The 20521-nt window shown below is 42.8% G+C and overlaps 1 protein-coding gene across 2 annotated transcripts in view; it reads right to left on the bottom strand.

The window, feature by feature from the left end:
• The window catches only part of LOC138748729 (centrosomal protein of 72 kDa-like), a 254596-nt gene extending 238218 nt beyond the window's left edge, over positions 1 to 16378 (bottom strand). For both annotated transcript variants that reach the window (XM_069909398.1, XM_069909405.1), the window contains exon 1: positions 16218 to 16378. In XM_069909398.1, the coding sequence (XP_069765499.1) occupies positions 16218 to 16314 (97 nt within the window). In that variant the 5' untranslated portion in view covers positions 16315 to 16378. The remainder of the gene's footprint in view (positions 1 to 16217) is intronic.
• Between the last annotated feature and the right edge of the window lie 4143 nt (positions 16379 to 20521).

Raw genomic sequence — 20521 nt, forward strand, 5'->3', positions numbered from 1 at the left:
AAGATTTATGGAGGGGGTAAATGTCCACGTCAGCTGCAGGCTCGTTTGTGGCTGACAAGTCCGATGCGGGACAGGCAGACACGGTTGCAGCGGTTGCAGGGGAAAATTGGTTGGTTGGGGTTGGGTGTTGGGTTTTTCCTCCTTTGCCTTTTGTCAGTGAGGTGGGCTCTACGGTCTTCTTCAAGGGAGGTTGCTGCCCGCCAAACTGTGAGGCGCCAAGATGCACGGTTTGAGGCGATATCAGCCCACTGGCGGTGGTCAATGTGGCAGGCACCAAGAGATTTCTTTAGGCAGTCCTTGTACCTTTTCTTTGGTGCACCTCTGTCACGGTGGCCAGTGGAGAGCTCGCCATATAACACGATCTTGGGAAGGCGATGGTCCTCCATTCTGGAGACGTGACCCACCCAGCGCAGCTGGATCTTCAGCAGCGTGGACTCGATGCTGTCGACCTCTGCCATCTCGAGTACTTCGACGTTAGGGATGAAAGCGCTCCAATGAATGTTGAGGATGGAGCGGAGACAACGCTGGTGGAAGCGTTCTAGGAGCCGTAGATGATGCCGGTAGAGGACCCATGATTCGGAGCCGAACAGGAGTGTGGGTATGACAACGGCTCTGTATACGCTTATCTTTGTGAGGTTTTTCAGTTGGTTGTTTTTCCAGACTCTTTTGTGTAGTCTTCCAAAGGCGCTATTTGCCTTGGCGAGTCTGTTGTCTATCTCGTTGTCGATCCTTGCATCTGATGAAATGGTGCAGCCGAGATAGGTAAACTGGTTGAACGTTTTGAGTTTTGTGTGCCCGATGGAGATGTGGGGGGGCTGGTAGTCATGGTGGGGAGCTGGCTGATGGAGGACCTCAGTTTTCTTCAGGCTGACTTCCAGGCCAAATATTTTGGCAGTTTCCGCAAAACAGGACGTCAAGCGCTGAAGAGCTGGCTCTGAATGGGCAACTAAAGCGGCATCATCTGCAAAGAGTAGTTCACGGACAAGTTTCTCTTGTGTCTTGGTGTGAATAGTTCAATTGCAAACTTCAATGGTCAAGCCTGGAACAGAATCCCAAACTCCATATCAAGCCATCAACTGTACCACATTCACCACGCAGGCACTTTTATAATCTTGCACAAATTCTCTAGTTTTTCCTGTTGCCCTCCATCTCTCCTGCATAAATTTGGCTTTGCTCAAAATTAGAGCCTCAATGTGCTATACATCGTACAACATTCAATCCTACTTTGCCTACATGGTCCCATTTCAACCCTAAATCTTCAGCCCCAATTTACACAAATATTTGTTGAAGTAGAAAAGTTGGGCTTTTTCTGAATGAAGCAAAGATTAGCAAATAGCCTAATAGAAATGAAGATGGCAGAAAAAGGATTTATTTAAAACTCCAAATTTATGAATATATTCTCATCTACTCAAACTGAAATCGTCAAAACAAAAAAAATAAAATAAATTACAATAAAACCCCACCTAATCTTAAAAAAAAGACTGGGCAGCCTTTCCCGAGAATATATTAATTAAAAATAAGCTGTCTAGTCTTCACCAAAAAAGAGAAAAGAAGTGGGAGGTTTGAGCTAGTGGAGTTATTCTAGTGAACCGATGCGGACTCGAAAGGCCGATATGGCCTGTTTTCGCTCCGTAAATGGTTATATGGTTAATACAAATTTAAAAGATACAAGATATACAAGGATTTTTTAATTATATGCACTGAATCATTGTCCTGCACAAACACCATATCAAGCTTTTCATGTTATGAAATATGTCAATGTTTACAAAAATATCAAGATGTACCATATCAATGAGATTGTAATGCAGATTTCAAAATCCTTGGTTAGAGATCTTAGTTTCAAAGAGAATAAAGAAAGAGATTTCCTGAAGAATCAAGTAAATGAATTGGACATGAATCATACACGTTCGCAGCACCTCATCCTGACTGCATTTTGCAAAACTTCATTCAACTAATGTGCATGCAAAACTACGTGCAGACATCTCACGTCCGTCACAATACTGACAATTGTCTCCTCTTTCTCGATTTTCTCTCTCCATCTTTGGAGACAAAATGCAGACTGACATTTACTACAAACCCACCAACTCTCATGCCTCTTCCCACCATGTCTTTTGTAGGACATCACCCCTTTTTTCCAATTTCTCCGCCTTTTTTGGTCTCAAGTCGAGGCCTTCCTTTCCAGACTGCTGAAATGTCCTCCTTTTTCAAGCAACAGCTTCTCTCTGCAGCAGTCGATAGAGCCATCCCCTACATTCAGCTCTTACCCCCTCTCCTGTTTAGAGGAGGGGCAAGTTCCTCCTGTCCTCACCTTTCACCCCACCAGCCTCCACATTTTCCATATCACCCCTATTATTTCTGTGTCTAGACTCCACTACAAAACACATCTGCACCTCCACCTCCCTCCGTGACTTCCTTATCTGCTCATCCCTCCCTACCCAACACTCTGTGACTGCTGATACTTTCCCCTGCAACCACAGGAAATGCAACACTTGCTCTTGCATCCCCTTCCTCAGCATCACCCGGAGGCCTAAACGGCCCTTTCACGCAACGAAAGACTTACACACATACATTTCCTCAAAGATTATTATCTTCAGCACTCAATTGTTCTGATGCAACCTCCTCGACATCAGTTAGGCCGAATGCAGACTTGGGGACAGTTTCACAGAGCATCTATGGCCTGTCCACAACGCCCACCCTGAACTTCCAGTTGCACGCTATTTCAAATCGCCTTCCCACACTGACCTATCTGTCCTGGCCCTTTTCAACTGCCAAACCGAGGCTCAATATAAACAATGAACAAAACGACGTTGTCCTGGGTAAACTTGTACCTCTCACTTTGTTCGTTTAGATTGGTCACCGTGTTTGAGCTACCAAAAGAAAACAGACACACACACCGAGAGCACCTCAGTTTATACAAATCTTTATTACTAAATCTAAAGCTGAATTCAAACTACAATATGCAAGCCCTTCCCAATTATACTTATTAACGCCTGGACTGGTCCCAATTGCCAAAGCGAGGCAACGACTGCACACTTGTAGTAGGTTGTCTGGGTGCCGGTAGCAGCTTCTCCACCTCCCCCGACTGGGACGTTGGTTGGAGTCTAGAAGTTCTTCTTCTTGCTGAGAGATGTTGCCACCTCTCTGAGAGTCTCAAACTTCAGCAGTGGGACCATGGCTTATATTACCCAAAAATTGTTTACTCATAGCTTATCTCTTTGACTAAATGATTTAATTATCTTGAAGGTCTCCTGACAGTCTGCGACCAACAAAATACAACTGCATCTCTGTGCCTCATGGTGGCAACAGGTCTGCAGCAGATGCCACCTCACTGGCTTGTCACAAAATTCTGCAATACCTGGTCAGCAAAGATGCACGCACCAGGATACTCTTTATCGACTACAGTTCAACATTCAACATTATCAGATTCACACAACACTGGAGAAGAAATAGGCTATTCAGCCGATTGAGTCTGCCCCACCATTTAATCATGAACAGATCCATTTCCACATACATTTCCCCTCTGCCTGGCCTTCTCCCCACAACCTTTCATGCCCCAACTGATCAAAAAGCTATCAATCTCTGTCAATCCAATGACCTGGCCTGCAAAACCACCTGGGGCAACAAATTCCACAGATTTACCACTCACTTTGCATCTCTATTCCTACACGTCACCAAGACAAAGAAGTTGATTGTAGATTGTAGGAAAGAAAAATCAAAGGTGCATGAACCACTGATCATTGAGGGAATCAGAGATGGAGAGGATGAGCAAATTTAAATTCCGGAGTTACGATCACAGAGGACCTTTTCTGGACCCAACATACTATTGATATCAAGTGCCTCGACTGAGGTTCAGTATGTGTTAGGTCTGCTTTGTTCAAGAATGAGTGAGTCAGACACCAGACTGAGTCGAAATCAAGGTTCTTTATTACCGGATTGTAACACTTGCAACTAACAGTGTTAGTTGGAGAAGGCGCATTCTAATGATATCAGCAAGTGGTGTTTTTTTTATACCCCAGGACACACACTTAGTAAATTATCATACCATTACATTGTCCAATGAATAAACTGTTGCTACCCTTCTCTGTTAGTCTGCTGCACATCATTCTTGTTAGTGCCAAGCTTATCTTGAGTGTACAAGGTCACATCTGCATTCTGTTACTCCTTAGTACTGGGTGACTCCTTCTCCGGTCCCATCTCATGATGTTTTTACCTTACATATGTCTGTAGAAGCTTTGGCAAATTTTTAAAAAGTACAATAGAAGGTATAGTGAGTGATTGCATCATGGGGTCACCAACACTGAAGACAAAAGAAGCAGGCACAGCCCAGTACATCACATAATAAACTCCCCCCACCATCGAGAATATCTACATGGAATGCAGCCATCAGAGAGCAGCAGCAATCGTCAAGGATCCACAAATCCAGAACATTCTATATCCTCATGGCTGCCATTAGGAAAGAGGTACAAGTACCACAGGACGATTACCTCCAGATTCAGGAATAGTTGCTATCCCTCAACTATCCTAAACAACCCACTCATTCAGAGACTCATTTAAAGACTCTTCCTTCATTCATTATTGATTACTGAATATTTATTTTCTGTATTTGCACAGCTTGTTGACATGACTTTCTTTTCAAGTACTCTTTACAGTTATTGATAAGTAAAAATTCTGCCTGGCCTAAAAGGAAAAAGAATCTCAGGGTTTTATGTGATATATTGACAATAAATTTGAATTTTGAACTTCATTGGCAGCCTATGCCCAATGGTATGAACATCACATGTTTTTGTCATATTTTATTTATCATTGTAAATTTATTTAACCATCAACAATCATACAAAATACAAAACATCAAGAAAACCCCCTCCCTCCACCCCTCCCCTCTATATGTCCTATTAAACAGAGAAAGAAGAAAGGAAACAAAAAAATCTAATTATCAGTGTGTACAGTAAAACATATGGAGACACGATAATACCAGTGTTCGAAACTTTAGAGGTCAACTGGTTAGCCAGTAGCGAGCGTAACTCTATGTTGGCTGCCAGATTTTTAGGAAGGTGTTAAATCCCTTCCTGAGATTATATGTGTCCTTTTCAAGTGGGATGCAGCAATTCATTTCCGAAGACCACCTATCCATGAGTAGATGGGGGTCAGACTTCCATGATACTGCTATGCATCTCCTGGCCACACACAAGCCAATTTCAGTGAATTTAATTTGAGAATTAGATAGTGATCTACCAACTGTGGTAAAGTTCCCCTGAAGACAAAGTTCTGGGTCTACTGGTAACGTGACACTCATGATCTTGACTCAGTTGTCACATAGGTCATCACAGAAGGGCTTCACCTTTATGCAAAGCAAGGTAGAATGTAAGAAGGAACCAACCTCTACACCACACCTAAAACACATCTCTGATAACTCAGGTGTAATTTCTGTGGGGTGAGGTACCAGTGATGGAGAAAATTATAATGGACCAATCTATACCTGGCATTGATAGCACCCATCAAACTTCCCTGACACAGATCTGACCAGAGTTGTTCATCAATTGTTGTGTCTAAGTCTGACTCCCATCTCACCCTAGACTTATGCAAACCTGGCTTTGGGCTCTCACTCATCAATAAAAAGTACATTCAAGAAATAAACATATACATTTCCTTCATGGAGTAGTTTCTCCTTTTCAGTGAGTCCTGGTAGAGAGATTTCAGAGCCCAAATTGCCCTTAAAGAAGAATCATAACTGGTGGCAAATAAAGTCACTGCACAAGTCATATTTCTTCTTCAACTGTTCAAATGACATGAAAAGTTCTTATTCATAACAATCTTCCAGCCATCCTATCCCCTTATGATACCTGGTTTTTCCAAGATTTTATTGTTCAAAGTCATGGATACCAATTTCAAAAAATGAAGAAATGAATTTCATTTGGGTCGTCAAATTATATTTTTTTAAATTAGGCAACTGAATGCCTCCTAATCTATAATCCCATGTTAACTTTTCCATGGATATTCAGGGTACCTTACAGTTCGAGATAAATTGTTCAACATCCTTATTAAGGGTTTTAAAGGTTTGAGGTGGTGGAATGGGCAAGGACTGAATAAGGTACTGCAATCTTGGCAATATATTCATCTTTACACAGTTGATTCTGCTAAATTAGAGTGATAGACAAATTCATCCACCTACTTAAGTCTTCTTCAATTTTACTAAGTAGCAGGAGATACTGCATTGAATTTGCACAAATTCTGAAGATCATCATCCACCAATATTCCAAGGTACTTGATGCCACCCTAGGGTTATTTGAATGGACTTGTTCGACGAACTCGGTGTGATCAAATTTGTTAATGGAATCATTTCAATTTTTCCCTCAGTTTACTTTGTAACCTAAAACCTTGCCATAAACTTTTAATAGAATCTAATTTAGTAAGGGACTTAATCAGATCCGTTAAATTCAGGATTACATCGTTTGCCATAAGATTAATTTTGTGGTTTCTCTAACCTACCATAAAACCCTTTATCTCTGGGTCTTGTCTAATTACCTCTGCCAAGGGCTCAATAGCCAAGACAAAAGGTCCTGGAGATCAGGGACAAACCTGTCAGCTCAATCTGCTCAAAGGGAATGTTGCTGAGCTCTGTCCATTAGTGGCAACCCTAACTTTGGGTCTGTAATAAAGAGTTTTAACTCAATTAATGAACAGTTGTCCAAGACTCTAAATAAATTCACCCATTCCAGCCCTTGACAAAAGCTTTCTCAGCATCCAGTCACAGCAACACTTGGTTCAGCCTTAGTCTTTGCATACTGGATAATATTGAAGAACCTACATAAGTTTTTGGCTGATTGGCTGACTGACGCTTCAGAATAAAGCCACTCTGGTCTGGATTTATTAATTACAGCAAGTATTGACCAAGCTTCTTAGTCAAGGCCTTAGAAATCAATTTGTAATCTGAGTTTAGTAATAAAATGGGTTGAAATGAGGAGGATTTTAATGGGTCCCTGTTTTGTTTTGTTTTTAAATCACAGTAATTATTGAAGTAGAAAATTATTCCAAGAAAGTTTGTGTTTTAGATGCTAAGTTAATTATATCCATGATGAGGGATACAAGTAGATCTTTAAATTCTCTATAAAATTCTGGTGGAAACCATCTTCCCCTGGTGATGTATTGGACTGTAATGAGCCCAAGGATTTTTCAAGTTCTTTTGAAGTAAAGGGGATGTCCAAATTTACTTAATCGTCTTGGTCAAGTTTGGGTTGTTCAACAGTGGATAAAAAGTCATCAATCTTTGTCAGGCCTTGTGGGGACTCAGATTTATATTGGTTTGTATAAAACTGTTTAAATGTATCACTGATTGCTGTTGGACTATGTGAAACTGAGCCTATCTCAGTCTGAATTAAATTTATTGTTCTTGAACACTGCTCTCAATTGCTAGGACAAGACTTTTTGCTCCAAGTTCTTTGAATTTTTTTTCAATTTTATAAGTGTGCAGTATATTATACTTGAGTTTTTTGTTTACAAGCACTTTGTTTATTTTTTAAAAAAAGAGCTTGACTGTTGAAACTCCTTTTTCAATTCTATATCTGCAACGTATTTCTTCTTAATACCTTTTGTGTATGAGATTATCTGTCCCCTAAGGGAGGCATTTAATGTATCCCATACAATAAACTAGAAAATTCAAAAGAGTGAATGAACAACTTAAATACTTAAGTATTATCATAACTAAGATTTTAAAAAATCTTTTTAAAGAAAACTTTGCACTTTTAGTCAACCAAACCAAACCACTTCTTACAGGATGGTCACCACTCGTATTAATTCAGTTAAAATGAATATTCTACCAAAATTTGTATACCTCTTTCAATCACTGCTGATATTTATTCCTAAATCCAATTTTACCTAATTTCCATTTTTACTACTGGGCTATAAACAGAAGAAATATATTACTTTTGTTGCATTGTGAAAAGACAGATGAATATCCTAATTGGATTGAAATGGAGTTGAAATGCCTCAGAAATGAGTTGAAATTACCTCAATGGGCGGTATTGGGGTCATTTTTACCTATCTCTATTCAAAAATTGACAAAAGAACTTAATAATGACACAGAGATTGAAGATCTGGAATCGATCAGAATATTTTTTGGACTTGCATGATTTATAGTTACAAGTTTTATAATATCTAATTATTTACTTCAACCAGCTATTTAAATGCCTGCTTTCAAAAATAGAATTTTTTTAATAGTAATAATTTTAAAGATTTTTTTAAGCAACAACATATTATATTTCTTCAATAATTTGGGGACTATATTTAACCCATCAAATAGACATTATTTCAGATACTACCAAATTCAGAATTTTGTTCACTCTAAGCTTTTAATTAAGTTTTAGAGTTACAATGGACTCAAAGACATGGTTACAGGAGGGATGTGACTGACAGCTAAATATTCCTGGATTTAGTTGCTTTAGGTGTGATGGAACCAGGGGGGGGGGGGGGTGCAAGAGGGGGAGGGCTTGCACTACTTGTTAGAGAAAATATTACATCGGTGCTTAGGTGCGATAGAATAGAAGGCTCGTCCAGGGAGGCTATTTAGGTGGAATTGAGGAATGGTAAAGGGGAAGTTACAATTATAGACCACCGAATGGGGAACGCAAATTAGAGGAACAAATTAGTGGGAGATAGCAGATATTTGTAATAAGCCACCCAAAGGCTATTTGAATGGACTTGTTCGACGAACTCGGTGTGATCAAATTTGTTAATGGAATTTAATTTTAATTTTCCAAATATTGATTGGGAAACCCATTCCGTGAAAGGGTTGGAGTTTGTAAAATGTGTGCATCAATACGTGGAGGTACCAACTAGAGAGGGAGCTGTGTGGGTTTACTGTTGGGGAATGAGATGGGTCAGGTGACAGAGGCATGTGTGGTGGAGCACTTCGGGACCAGTGATCATAGTGCCATTAGCTTCAAGATAATTATGGAAAAGGATAGGTCCGGGCCCAGAGTTGAGGTTTTTGAGTGGGGAAAAGCTAGGTTTGAGGAAATGCGAAAGGATTTACAAGGGGTGGTTGGGACAATTTGTTTTCTGGGGAGGATGTAATAGAGAAATGGAGGGTCTTTTAAAGGAGAGGTTTTTTAAGAGTACAAAATCTTTATAAATCTAGTAAGGTCAAAAGTTTAAGAGAGCCATGGTTCTCAAGTGATATTGGAAACTTGGTTCAAAAAAAGAGGGAATACTACAATGAATATAAGAAACAGGGAAAAAAGATGCTTGGGTACTATATTGAATGTAAAAAGAATCTTAAGAAAGAAATTAGAAAAGCTAAAAGGTATGAGGTGGCTATAGCAAGCAGGGTGAAAATAAATCCAAAGGGTTTCTACAAATCTGTAAATAGCAAAAGGAAAGTGAGAGATAAAACTGGTCCAATGAAGAATTAGAAAGGACAAATGTGTGTGGAGCCAAAAGAGATGGGGGAGGTCTTGAACAATTTCAAGAAGGATATTGAACTGTGCAGGGAAAGGAAGCAAAGGGGGTATATATGGAGACGATAGTGTTTAAGAAAGAGGTAGTACTGGAGGTTTTGAAACATATAAAGGTGGATAAGTCTCCAGGTCCTGACAGGATTTTCCCCAGGACCTTGAGAGAAGTTAGTGAGGAAATAGCAGACGCTCTGGCAGAAATTTTTTCAAATGTCATTAGAAATGGATATAGTGCCGAAGGATTGGCGTGTTGCGCATGTGGTTCCTTTGTTTAAAAAGGGTTCAAGGAGCAAGCCTAGCAATTATCGGCCTGTAAGTTTGATGTCTGTGGTATGTAAATTGATGGAAAGCGTTCTTAGATATAGTATATATAAGTATATGGAGGGACAGGGTCTGATCAGGGACACTCAACACGGATTTGTGCCTGGAAGGTTGTGTTTGACCAATCTTCTTGAATTGTTTGAAGAGGTGACTAGGAATGTTGATGAGGGTAGAGTAGTGCATGTTGTCTGTATGGACTTCAGTAAGGCCTTCAATAAAGTTCCACATGGGAGGTTAGTTAGGAAGGCTAAGTCCTTGGGTATTAATTTAGAGATAGTCAAATGGATTCAACAGTGGCTGGAAGGAAGATGCCAAAGCGTAGTAGTAGATCATTGTTCATCAGGATGGAGGCCGGTGACAAGCGGAGTACCTCAGGGTACGGTATTGGGACCACTGCTGTTTGTGATATATATTAATGATACGGAGGATGGGGTGGTAAATTGTATTAGTAAATATGCAGATGATACCAAAATAGAGGGAATTGTGGATGATGAAGAGGGTTTTCAAAGATTGCAGAGAGATTTAAACTGCTTAGAGGAGTGGGCAGAAAGATGGCAGATGGAGTTTAATGCTGATAAGTGTGAGGTTCTTTATTTTGCAAAGAATAATCAAAGCAAGACATATGTGGTAAATGGGAGGGCATTGAAGAATGCAGTGGAGCAGATTTAGGAATAACTGTGCATTGTTCCCTGAAGGTAGGATAGGGTGGTGAATGCTTGCCTATATAAATCAGTGCATAAAATATAGGAGTTGGGAAATAATGATGAAACTGTACAAGGCATTGGTGAGGCCAAATTTAGAGTACTGCGTGCAGTTCTGGTCACCGATTTATAGGAAGGAGATTAACAAGATAGAGAGAGAATGCAAAGAAGATTTACAAAAATGTTGCCTGGGTTTCAGCATCTGGAATATAAGGAAAGATTGAGCAAATTAGGTCTTTATTCCTTGGAACGTAGAAGACTGAGAGGGGATTTGATAGAGGTGTTTAAGATAATGAGAGAGATAGAGTTGATGTGGAAAGGCTTTTTCCATTGAGAGTAGGAGAGATGGATGGATACAAGTTGACGGGCAAAGGTTTAGGAGTAACATGAGGGGGAACTTCTTTACTCAGAGAGTGGTTACTGTGTGGAATGGGCTTCCGGGAAAGGTGGTGGAGGCAGGGTCAATTTTGTCATTTAAGAAAGAGTTGGATAAGTATATGGATGGGAGGGGGATGGAGGGATATGGGCAGAGTGCTGGTAAGTGGGATTAGAAGAAGTTACTTGGATCAGTGCGGACTAGAAGGGCCAAATTGGCTTGTTTCCGAGCTGTAATTGTTATATGGTTATACAAGATATGATATGCACTTTATATTATTAACTGTTGAATACAAAAGCAATTTAAGTGGAATTAAAACTAAATGGGAAAATTTTCTGAATATCTCTTCCTCAGAAGAAGAATGGACTTCAATTCTGGGACTGATTTACGATTCATCATTGTGTGCTCGGCCTAGTCTTATTCAATTCAAAGTGCTACATAGTATACTTTTCTCCAAAGTCAAACTTGCTCAAATTTATTCTGATACTAGTTCATTTTAGAACAAATGTAAAATATTCAATGTCTCTTTGTTATATATGTTTTGGACTTGCCCTAATTTGCAAAAATATTGGACTGACATTTTTAAAGAACTTTTTCAACCATATTTAGGATAATTTTATATCCATGTCCAGTAATTGCACTATTTGGTTTTTCTAAAGATAGAAATATTATTTTATTTTCTCATCAAAGACAAATTATAGAATTCTCCACTTTATTAGCAAGAACAGCAATTCTGTTGAAATGGAAAGAGAAGTTCTCACCTACATATAATCAATGGCTATTACATATGTCCTTTTTAAATCTGGAGAATATTATGCATAATGTCATGAAAATCAAAATTTATTTTGCTCAGACTTAGGGTCCATTTCTAGCTCACTTCCATCATTTGACTAATTAGGGGCAACGATGAATGTCCCTGGGCGTGTTTGCTTGGCTCCCCTGAGGCCGCTTGTTGATATTTATATATGAATTTTAACCTTTATTGCTGTGGGCTTATTTTTTTTCTTTTCATTCTTTCTTTCTTTCCTCTTTCAATTGTTGTGCCTCACCAGCAGCAATTAGCTACTTTCAGGTGGCCAAAATCGCCCCGACGTTAAGCCGCATATTATGCCCATATGTGGATATCGGGAGGCCACGAGAGCGCAGGAGGCGCATGCGAGGCAAACTTTGTAACCCTGGGATAATCGCCAGTGCACTGAGGTCCCGCCCGCCACAGGAATTCAGCCACCTGAAAGCGGCTGCTAAGGGGATGATAGTCAGCTGCTGAGTGCCTGACAGCCCCCCTCCCAGCTGCCCCTTCCCCCCGGTGTTGGACGTCAAGGCAGGGGCAGCTGGCGCGGGCTGTCAGTGCGGGGACATCCCACGTCTGACATCCTCACACTGATCCCACTGCCCCGCTCTCTCCCCACAGCCCTATATCAGTCCCCACACCATGGGGCGGCTGACGCGGGCTGTCAACACGGGTTTGTCCCCACACTGATCCCACTGCCCCGCTCTCTCCCCACAGCCCTATATCAGTCCCCACATCATGGGGCGGCTGACGCAGGCTGTCAACACGGGTTTGTCCCCACACTGATCCCACTGCCCCGCTCTCTCCCCACAGCCCTATATCAGTCCCCACACCATGGGGCGGCTGACGCGGGCTGTCAACACGGGTTTGTCCCCACACTGATCCCACTGCCCCGCTCTCTCCCCACAGCCCTATATCAGTCCCCACATCATGGGGCGGCTGACGCAGGCTGTCAACACGGGTTTGTCCCCACACTGATCCCACTGCCCCGCTCTCTCCCCACAGCCCTATATCAGTCCCCACACCATGGGGCGGCTGACGCGGGCTGTCAACACGGGTTTGTCCCCACACTGATCCCGCTGCCCCGCTCTCTCTCCGAACTGTCCTATCAGTTCCCGCACCACAGGTTTATGATTCTTAGTTTGGTTGCACACTGATCTTTAGCTGGAGACAGATGGATGTGATCACTGTAGACTTATTACTTTCCTGAGCTTCAAATGGTCAACAACCACCTTTGATTTCTTCAAAAGTTTTTAACCTTTGGGAGTTTTTAAACTCAGTGACCTCCTAGTCACTCACCAGGTTCACACCTCCAAAGCCCACTTTAGGTTTAGCAAGAGATCTTCTGTCACACAAGCCTTCCCCTCTTAACACCCTGTCTTGGGTCATCAAGTGACACCTGTCTTGGAAGAGGACTGGAGAAGCCTAGGCTGGACAGACGGACACACGCACACTGCTGTCAGGACATCAGTACTGGCACGACAACAATGCTGGCATCCCTAGACAAAGTAACTCAGTCTTCTTTCTCCCACTGTAACTACTGGGTGAGCACACTGACAGTCTAACTGACTGCCCTCCAACCAATCAAACCCACCCATTCAAAATCTCAGCATGCTGGGCTCTCCAACTGCCCCAACGCATGCCTTCACCTCCCCCTATTGGTGAAGAGCGGTTGACAGCAGCGGGCACACTCTCCGCGACCCCACCGGCTTCCAGCGACACGCTTTTGGCAGCTGTCAGCTTTCCCAGTGCTGTTTTAGTGCTTCACACCTTGCTGTCAGTTTTTCCCAGCGCTACTTCAATGCTTCACAGCAGTGCATGATCTTTTCTTTCCCCTGTGGGTTCAGTCGTGTCCCTGGTCCTAAAATAAAATTGTCCAGGGTACTATTTATTAGATTTAGAATTCAGAAGTATTGCTACTCTACCATATGTTATTATTTGTAAATATGCGAAAGTATCATTGCAATTGATTTACTGCTTTTTTTTTGTTTTTCTGATAAAACACAATTTAAAAATTATTTGAAAAGAAAGAATAAAACTATTTAGTGAAGAGGGACAGTTTATCTCACAGAACAACTTCATCTGAATTCTCATGAATTGTAAAATTCTCGTTTTTGGAGTTGGGTAGGATTCAGACACCATCTTTAAGAGTTGGTGGATTTTTTCTGGCATCAAAATAGAGTCAGAGTTGGAGGAACAGGGTGGGACCCCATATGGTTTAGTGTAAGAGATTGGCAGGTGACAGGCAAAGTGCGAGAGAGTTAAGAAAAACAATGGAATCTGGTAGAGAAAGACGAGTAATATAGGGTGGAGTGTGTGATTAGAAGGCAGTGGTTGAAGAGAAAAAGGTGATAGTTGTGGTGTAAAGATACCAGATGGTACCAACGTGGAGCAGGAGGAAGAAGAGAACAGAAGAATTCAGTGTGGAAGTGGAGGTGTAAGAGGATGGAACCAAAGGGAAGGGGAAGGTGTGAATAGGTGGGTTGAGAGCATGTGGGTGGGAAGGGGGAAAGAGCAGAAGTGATACAAGAGAGGGAACTCATAACTTTAAATTAGAAAATATATGAACTGACTGTGCTGATAACAAAAATGGGTGGGTTTGATTGGTTGGAGGGCAGTCAGTTAGACTGTCAGTGTGCTCACCCAGTAGTTACAGTGGGAGAAAGAAGACTGAGTTACTTTGTCTAGGGGTGCCAGCATTGTTGTCGTGCCAGAACTGATGTCCTGACAGCAGTGTGCGTGTGTCCGTCTGTCCAGCCTAGGCTTCCCCAGTCCTCTTCCAAGACAGGTGTCACTTGATGACCCAAGACAGGGTGTTTAGAGGGGAAGGCTTGTGTGACAGAAGATCTCTTGCTAGCATGGGGGTCATGAGGTGCGGAATAAAAGGATTAATCGCTGGTTTGAAGGGGTATTTGCCTCCATACATCTGTCAAATTTAGATCTTTCAAAATAGCCGAAGTGGTTTTGGCCACCTTTATTTTGTGTTCATTTGTCCAGAATAGAGTCCAAACTTTTAAACCTATATGTACCTAACTATGATGATGAATCCTTTATTCAAGAGATCTTCCTTAAGGTTTTAGGGGGACGAAAAAATATACTTATAGGGGATGACTTCAATTTTTGTTTGGACCCTATTCTGGACAAATAAACGCAAACAGTATCCAAAATAAAAGCACCCAAAACCACTTTGTCTTTTAGGAAAAATCTAAATTTGACAGATGTGTGGAGGCAAACACACCCTTGAACCAAGGACAACTCCTTTTATTTTGTATGACTCCCACACTAGGATTGACCTCATTTTGTTATCCACACAGTTTTTGCTATCAATTCTGCTCTTTCCCCCTTCCCACCCACATTCTCTCAACCCCACCCATTCACACCCTCCCCCTTCGTTCCATCCCCTTCCACTTCCACACTGAATTCTTCTGTCCTCTTCCTCCTCCTGCCCCACATTGGTACCATCTGGTCTATCCTTACACCATGACTATCACCTTTTCCTCTTCAACCACTATCTTCTAAATCACACACTCCACCCCCTGTGACTCATCTTCCTCTACCAGACCCCTTTGTTTGGCTTGTCTCTCTTCCACTTTGCCTATCACCAGCCTGTTGCCTCTGTACATCATGCTTCACCCTCTCTCTGGTTCACTCATCCCACATGGGGTCCCAACCTGTTCCTCCAACCCTGTCCTCTTCAGAACCATAGAAGACTACGGCACCGAAACAGGCCCGATAGCCCTTGTGCCAAACTATTATTCTGCCCAGTCCCACTGACCTACACCAGGACCCTATCCCTTCATACTCCTCCTCTCTTAGAAGTTCCACATAACGTTCCCTTTAAACCTTTCCCCTTTCATCTTTAACCCATGTCCTCTATTTTTTTTAAACCTCTCCTAATCTCTAAAAAGGTCTGTTTGCATTTACTATACCATCATAATTTTGGATACCTCTACCAACTTTCCCTTCATCCTTCTACATTCCATGGAACCAAGTCCTAATACTAGGTTCTCTTCTCTATCATCACAGTCTTGATGAAGGAGTTCACTCCAAAACATTAAATATTATTTTCCCTCATGAACGCTACTCCCCCGAGCTCCTCCAGCAGATTGCTTTGGCTTCAGATTCAACAGCAGTATTAAAGCCAGATTCTGTTAACAAAGTAGGCTCATGCTCTGATTACTGCATTGAATAAATTATCATTCAATCCAAATAAAAAAAGATCAAGCCACTGCCACTGGGTAATAGGTCTGCACATAGTTCGACGTATTTTGTTTTTAAAAAAGACCACGTAGGCCATTCAAAGCAAAACCGAGTCGTTTAACTGATCTATGCAGATTTCTCCAGACGATGCAATGATTCTGCGCTTGCAGGGAAACTTTTCCACACTCATTTGCACCTGTTCGTGGAGGTTGCTTCATTCATACTATTTGAAGCAGCAACGTTCACTATGGACCCCAACCTGACACCAGAGTCGCGAACCCTCACCAGATGCAGCTCAGGGCAGAGGCCAGGCTCCACCCCAACTCTGGGGTTGCACATTACCCCGGCGCCAGTACAAAAACACTCCAACTCTGGCTTACCCAGCCGCTCCTCCTCCAACGCCACTCGACGCCTCACCCATTCCTCCGTCGCCTTCAACGCCATTCTCTCGCTCCGCGCCTCACTGCGCAGCCGCATTGCCGGCCTGTCAGTCACTACGCTGGGGGCGGGTCACAGCGTCCGACGCGCGTCCTCCCACTTGTCCTGTGCAAGGAGAGAGAGGGCGGGGGCGGGGGAATGAAATGAAGGGGAGAGAGGGCGGGGGCGGGGGAATGAAATGAAGGGGAGAGAGGGCGGGGGCGGGGGAATGAAATGAAGGGGAGAGAGGGCGGGGGCGGGGGAATGAAATGAAGGGGAGAGAGGGCGGGGGCGGGGGAATGAAATGAAGGGGAGAGAGGAAGAAAACACAGCATGGAAAGAGGTTGTAGCAAATGGCAGATACGTTCAAACTGAAACTGGCTGGACCAGAAAAAGGAACAGAGAGAAAAAAAGGACACCCATTAAAGCCCCCACTCGCCCACCCTGTCGCCTCCTGCCCCCTCTGAGTCTGCACATCGGGCCCATTAGCCCAGAATGGATGGGAATCATCCTGGATGCCAAGGGGCTGCCTAAGAAAAGAGGGCTGAATAGTTGAAATGAGGTTAGTACAATGACAGCGTATGCGAAGCATTAAAAGCCTTAAGAATCCACGATGATGTTTGAGCAGAACTTTTTAACAAGCCGTGGCGTCACCAGCGTTTTAACTCATGGGGTCAACACCACCTCCATGGACCTCCTCCCTTACCAGACCATACAGAATCCTTAGTAATGTTCTTTTGTACTAATATTACTCGTAAATCATAATTTCCATATATCGCTGAATGCAATAGTAGAGTTAAACAACTAGCAAAATTAAAATTACACCTTTAAATTATTACTTCATTCTCAAAAAGGTTCTTAATATAGGTTCCCAAAAACTAATTACCACAATATTGTAGCTAAAACACCAGAAAACTTGACAAAAGCAACGACTATAAAAAAAACAGCAGCAGCAACAAAAACAACAGCGTGTGCTTGTAGCGCGTGCAGACGAAACCACGTGATTTGAAGCATTGTAATTGGGTAATAATGACAACACTGACTGAAGCGCATTAGAAGGTTCAAAAAGTAAATTAGCATAGAGTTGTATGTCTGTTGAGACATGTAAGCTGTGCTTGTAGCGGTTCACCCGCATGACAAGCAAACGGGCGCCAGCAGCCTCATGCAAGCGCACAGCCAACGGCATCCATGGAGACGCTCAGCGTGGCCTGGAAGTTGATGTCACTTCTGCCCTGCTGGGGCACTAAGGACTCTGGGACCAGGCGGGCCTCTTTAAGCACCCAATTTAAAACCAGTAGAGCAGTTACGCCAGAACTGTGCAAGACTTACCTTGTTCCTTTCAGTTTAGTACTTAACAGCCAAAAGGTATTTGGACCCAATACAAACAACTCCAGCAGCATGGACAACACCCCTGCATGCCCAGGCCCATAGGCTACCTCCAGACAAGCTCCGGCTCACGAGAAAGGAGTTTAACAAGATGGAGGAGATGGGGATCGTGCACCACTCAGACAGCCCATGGGCTCCATATGGTGCCCAAGTCCACAGGAGGATGGAGGCTGTGTGGAGACTACAGGAGGCTGAATGATGCAACCGTCTCCAATTGATACCCAATCCCATACATCCAGGACTTCACAGCCAACCTGCACAGGGCATGCATCTTTTTCAAGATAGACCTGGTGCGTGGGTATCACCAGGTCCCAGTCCATCTCAAGGATGTCCTAAACACAGCCATCATAATCCCATTCGGCCTGTTTGAATTCCTGAGGATGCCATTTGGCCTTAAAAACGCGGTGCAGACCTTTCAACACCTCATGGACCTGTTGGGCTTTACTTGGACTTTCTGTTCATCTGCCTGGACAATATCCTGGTAGCCAGGCACTCCCACCAAGAGCATCTGACCCATCTGTGACTCCTCTGCTGCCAGCTCAGGAACTACAGATTGGCAGTCAACCTCGCCAAGTGCCAGTTCGGCCTGTCCACCATCGAATTTTTGGGACACCGGATCGACTGTCACAGAGCTGTTCCCCTGATCTGGAAAGTGGAGGTCATTCACCATTTCACCAGACCCAAAACGGTCAAACCTCTGCAAGAATTAAGAGGTTAACCTACCACCGGTTTGTTCCCTTAGCAGCCCGAATTATGCACCCACTTTTGGTTTGATGTCCAGCAAAGCCAAAGAAGTGGCCTGGATGGAAGAGGCGACAGCAACGTTTGACCAGGTCAAGGATGCACTAGTCAATGCCACACTCCTGGTCCACCCCAGATGGATGTCCGTATGGCCCTCACCGTGGATGCCTCCCAAACGGCAGACAGTGATGTTTTCAAAATATTAATAGAAGAACCATGGAATCCACTCACTGCCTTCAGCCGACTCCTGTGGCTCCCAGAAGTCAAATATAGCACGTTCCTCTTTGTATTCGCCAAAGTGTCTGACCCTTGGTCAGCCCGCCAACAGCGCCACCTTTCCTAGTGTCTGAATTCACCACCATGATCAAACATGTCTCGTGGAAGAACAACGCGGTGGCGCACACCCTATCAAGAACATCCATCGGTTGGGAGTCACGTGATGGAGTAGTGGCCGGACGGTGAACTCCAGCCCTCTCCAGAAAAGTCGGGAAAAACAAGAGAAAATACAAAGGCACAGAAATACAAGTTAAAGAAAAGTGAGTATAAAGGTGGAAAGAAGATGGAGACAAAAGGAGAAAAATCAAAATCAACGGAAAGAAGAGAGGAAGAGAAGACAACGGAGGAAGAAGGTGAAGGCCTTACCTGTCCGAAGAGGCACGCTGTGGAGAGAAGACCCCACTACCTCAGGTCGGTAGAAAGAGAACTACAACAATGGCTCACAGAGCCGAGTAAAAGTGCGCAACCGCGCATGAAAAAAAACACACCGACGGGAGGGGGCACCAGCTGGGGAGTCGATCTCCACAGCCGGCAACGACAGCTGCAGAACACCTGCAGCAAGAAGAGACCACAGAAGACAATGGAAACAAGAAAGAAGAGGAGGAAAGGGCAGCAAAGAAACAACAGATGGTCAACCTAGAGGAAGAAGAAGAGGAAGAATACAGTGAAATAGATAAAGGGAAAGGCAAGGTAAAGGATATACTTGCTCTTGTTAGAGGATACATGGAGTCATTTAAAGAATGGCAAACACAGGAATTCAATGATTTAAGAAGAAGAATAAACAACACAGAAAAGAAAATAAATAAAATGGATATGACCTTAACAGAAATGGGGGAAAAAATGGACAAGATGGAAGAACGGGCAATAGCAGCAGAAATGGAGGTAGAAGACTTAAAAAAGAAATTGGAGGAATCTAATAAAAAAACTAAAGAGACACAAGAATTATTAGCCCAAAAAATAGATATAATGGAAAATTATAACAGAAGAAATAACATAAAGATAGTGGGCCTTAAGGAAGATGTAGAAGGCAAGAATATGAGGGAGTTTATAAAAGAATGGATCCCTAAGGCCCTAGGATGTCCAGAACTACAGCAAGAAATGGAAATAGAAAGGGCACATAGAGCATTGGCCCCTAAACCACAACCACAACAAAAACCAAGATCTATTGTAGTAAAATTCCTAAGATATACTACAAGAGAAAAGGTACTGGAGAAGACAATGGAAAAAGTAAGAGAGGGCAACAAACCACTGGAGTATAAAGGGCAAAAAATCTTCATTTATCCAGATATAAGCTTTGAACTCCTAAAGAAGAGAAAAGAGTTCAATGCAGCAAAAGCGATTTTATGGAAGAAAGGATATAAATTTACACTGAAGCATCCTGCGGTATTGAAAATATTTATTCCAGGACAACAAAACAGACTATTCTCGGATCCAGAAGAAGCACGAAAATTTGCAGAACAATTACAAAAATAGACTGAGGGATGAAGACGGGTAATGAGAGCAAAAATTATCACGATTGATATGTATGTGGGTAAAGACAAAAATAGACTGAGGGATGAAGACGGGTAAGGAGGGTAAAAATGACCACGGTTGATATGTATGCGGGTAAAGAGGTATAAGAGTGAATAGAGACAATGGGCATATGTGAAAGTATCTGTAATTAGAGGAAAACATAGAGAGTATAGACAAGAATTAATAAGGGAAGGTAATGGAATAGAGAGAATAAGGAGGGAATTAAAAGAGTGACCTTTGTGACATATAAAAAGCGAAATCTTTTCTGGGGGGGGCTGGGTGGGGGAAAAGAGCGGTCACTGCAAAATCAGTTGACGCTTGCGAGTGGATTCGCAAATCCAAATGGAGAGGG

The sequence above is a fragment of the Narcine bancroftii genome, chromosome 1 (assembly GCF_036971445.1).
Source record: "Narcine bancroftii isolate sNarBan1 chromosome 1, sNarBan1.hap1, whole genome shotgun sequence".
Lineage (NCBI taxonomy): Eukaryota > Metazoa > Chordata > Chondrichthyes > Torpediniformes > Narcinidae > Narcine > Narcine bancroftii.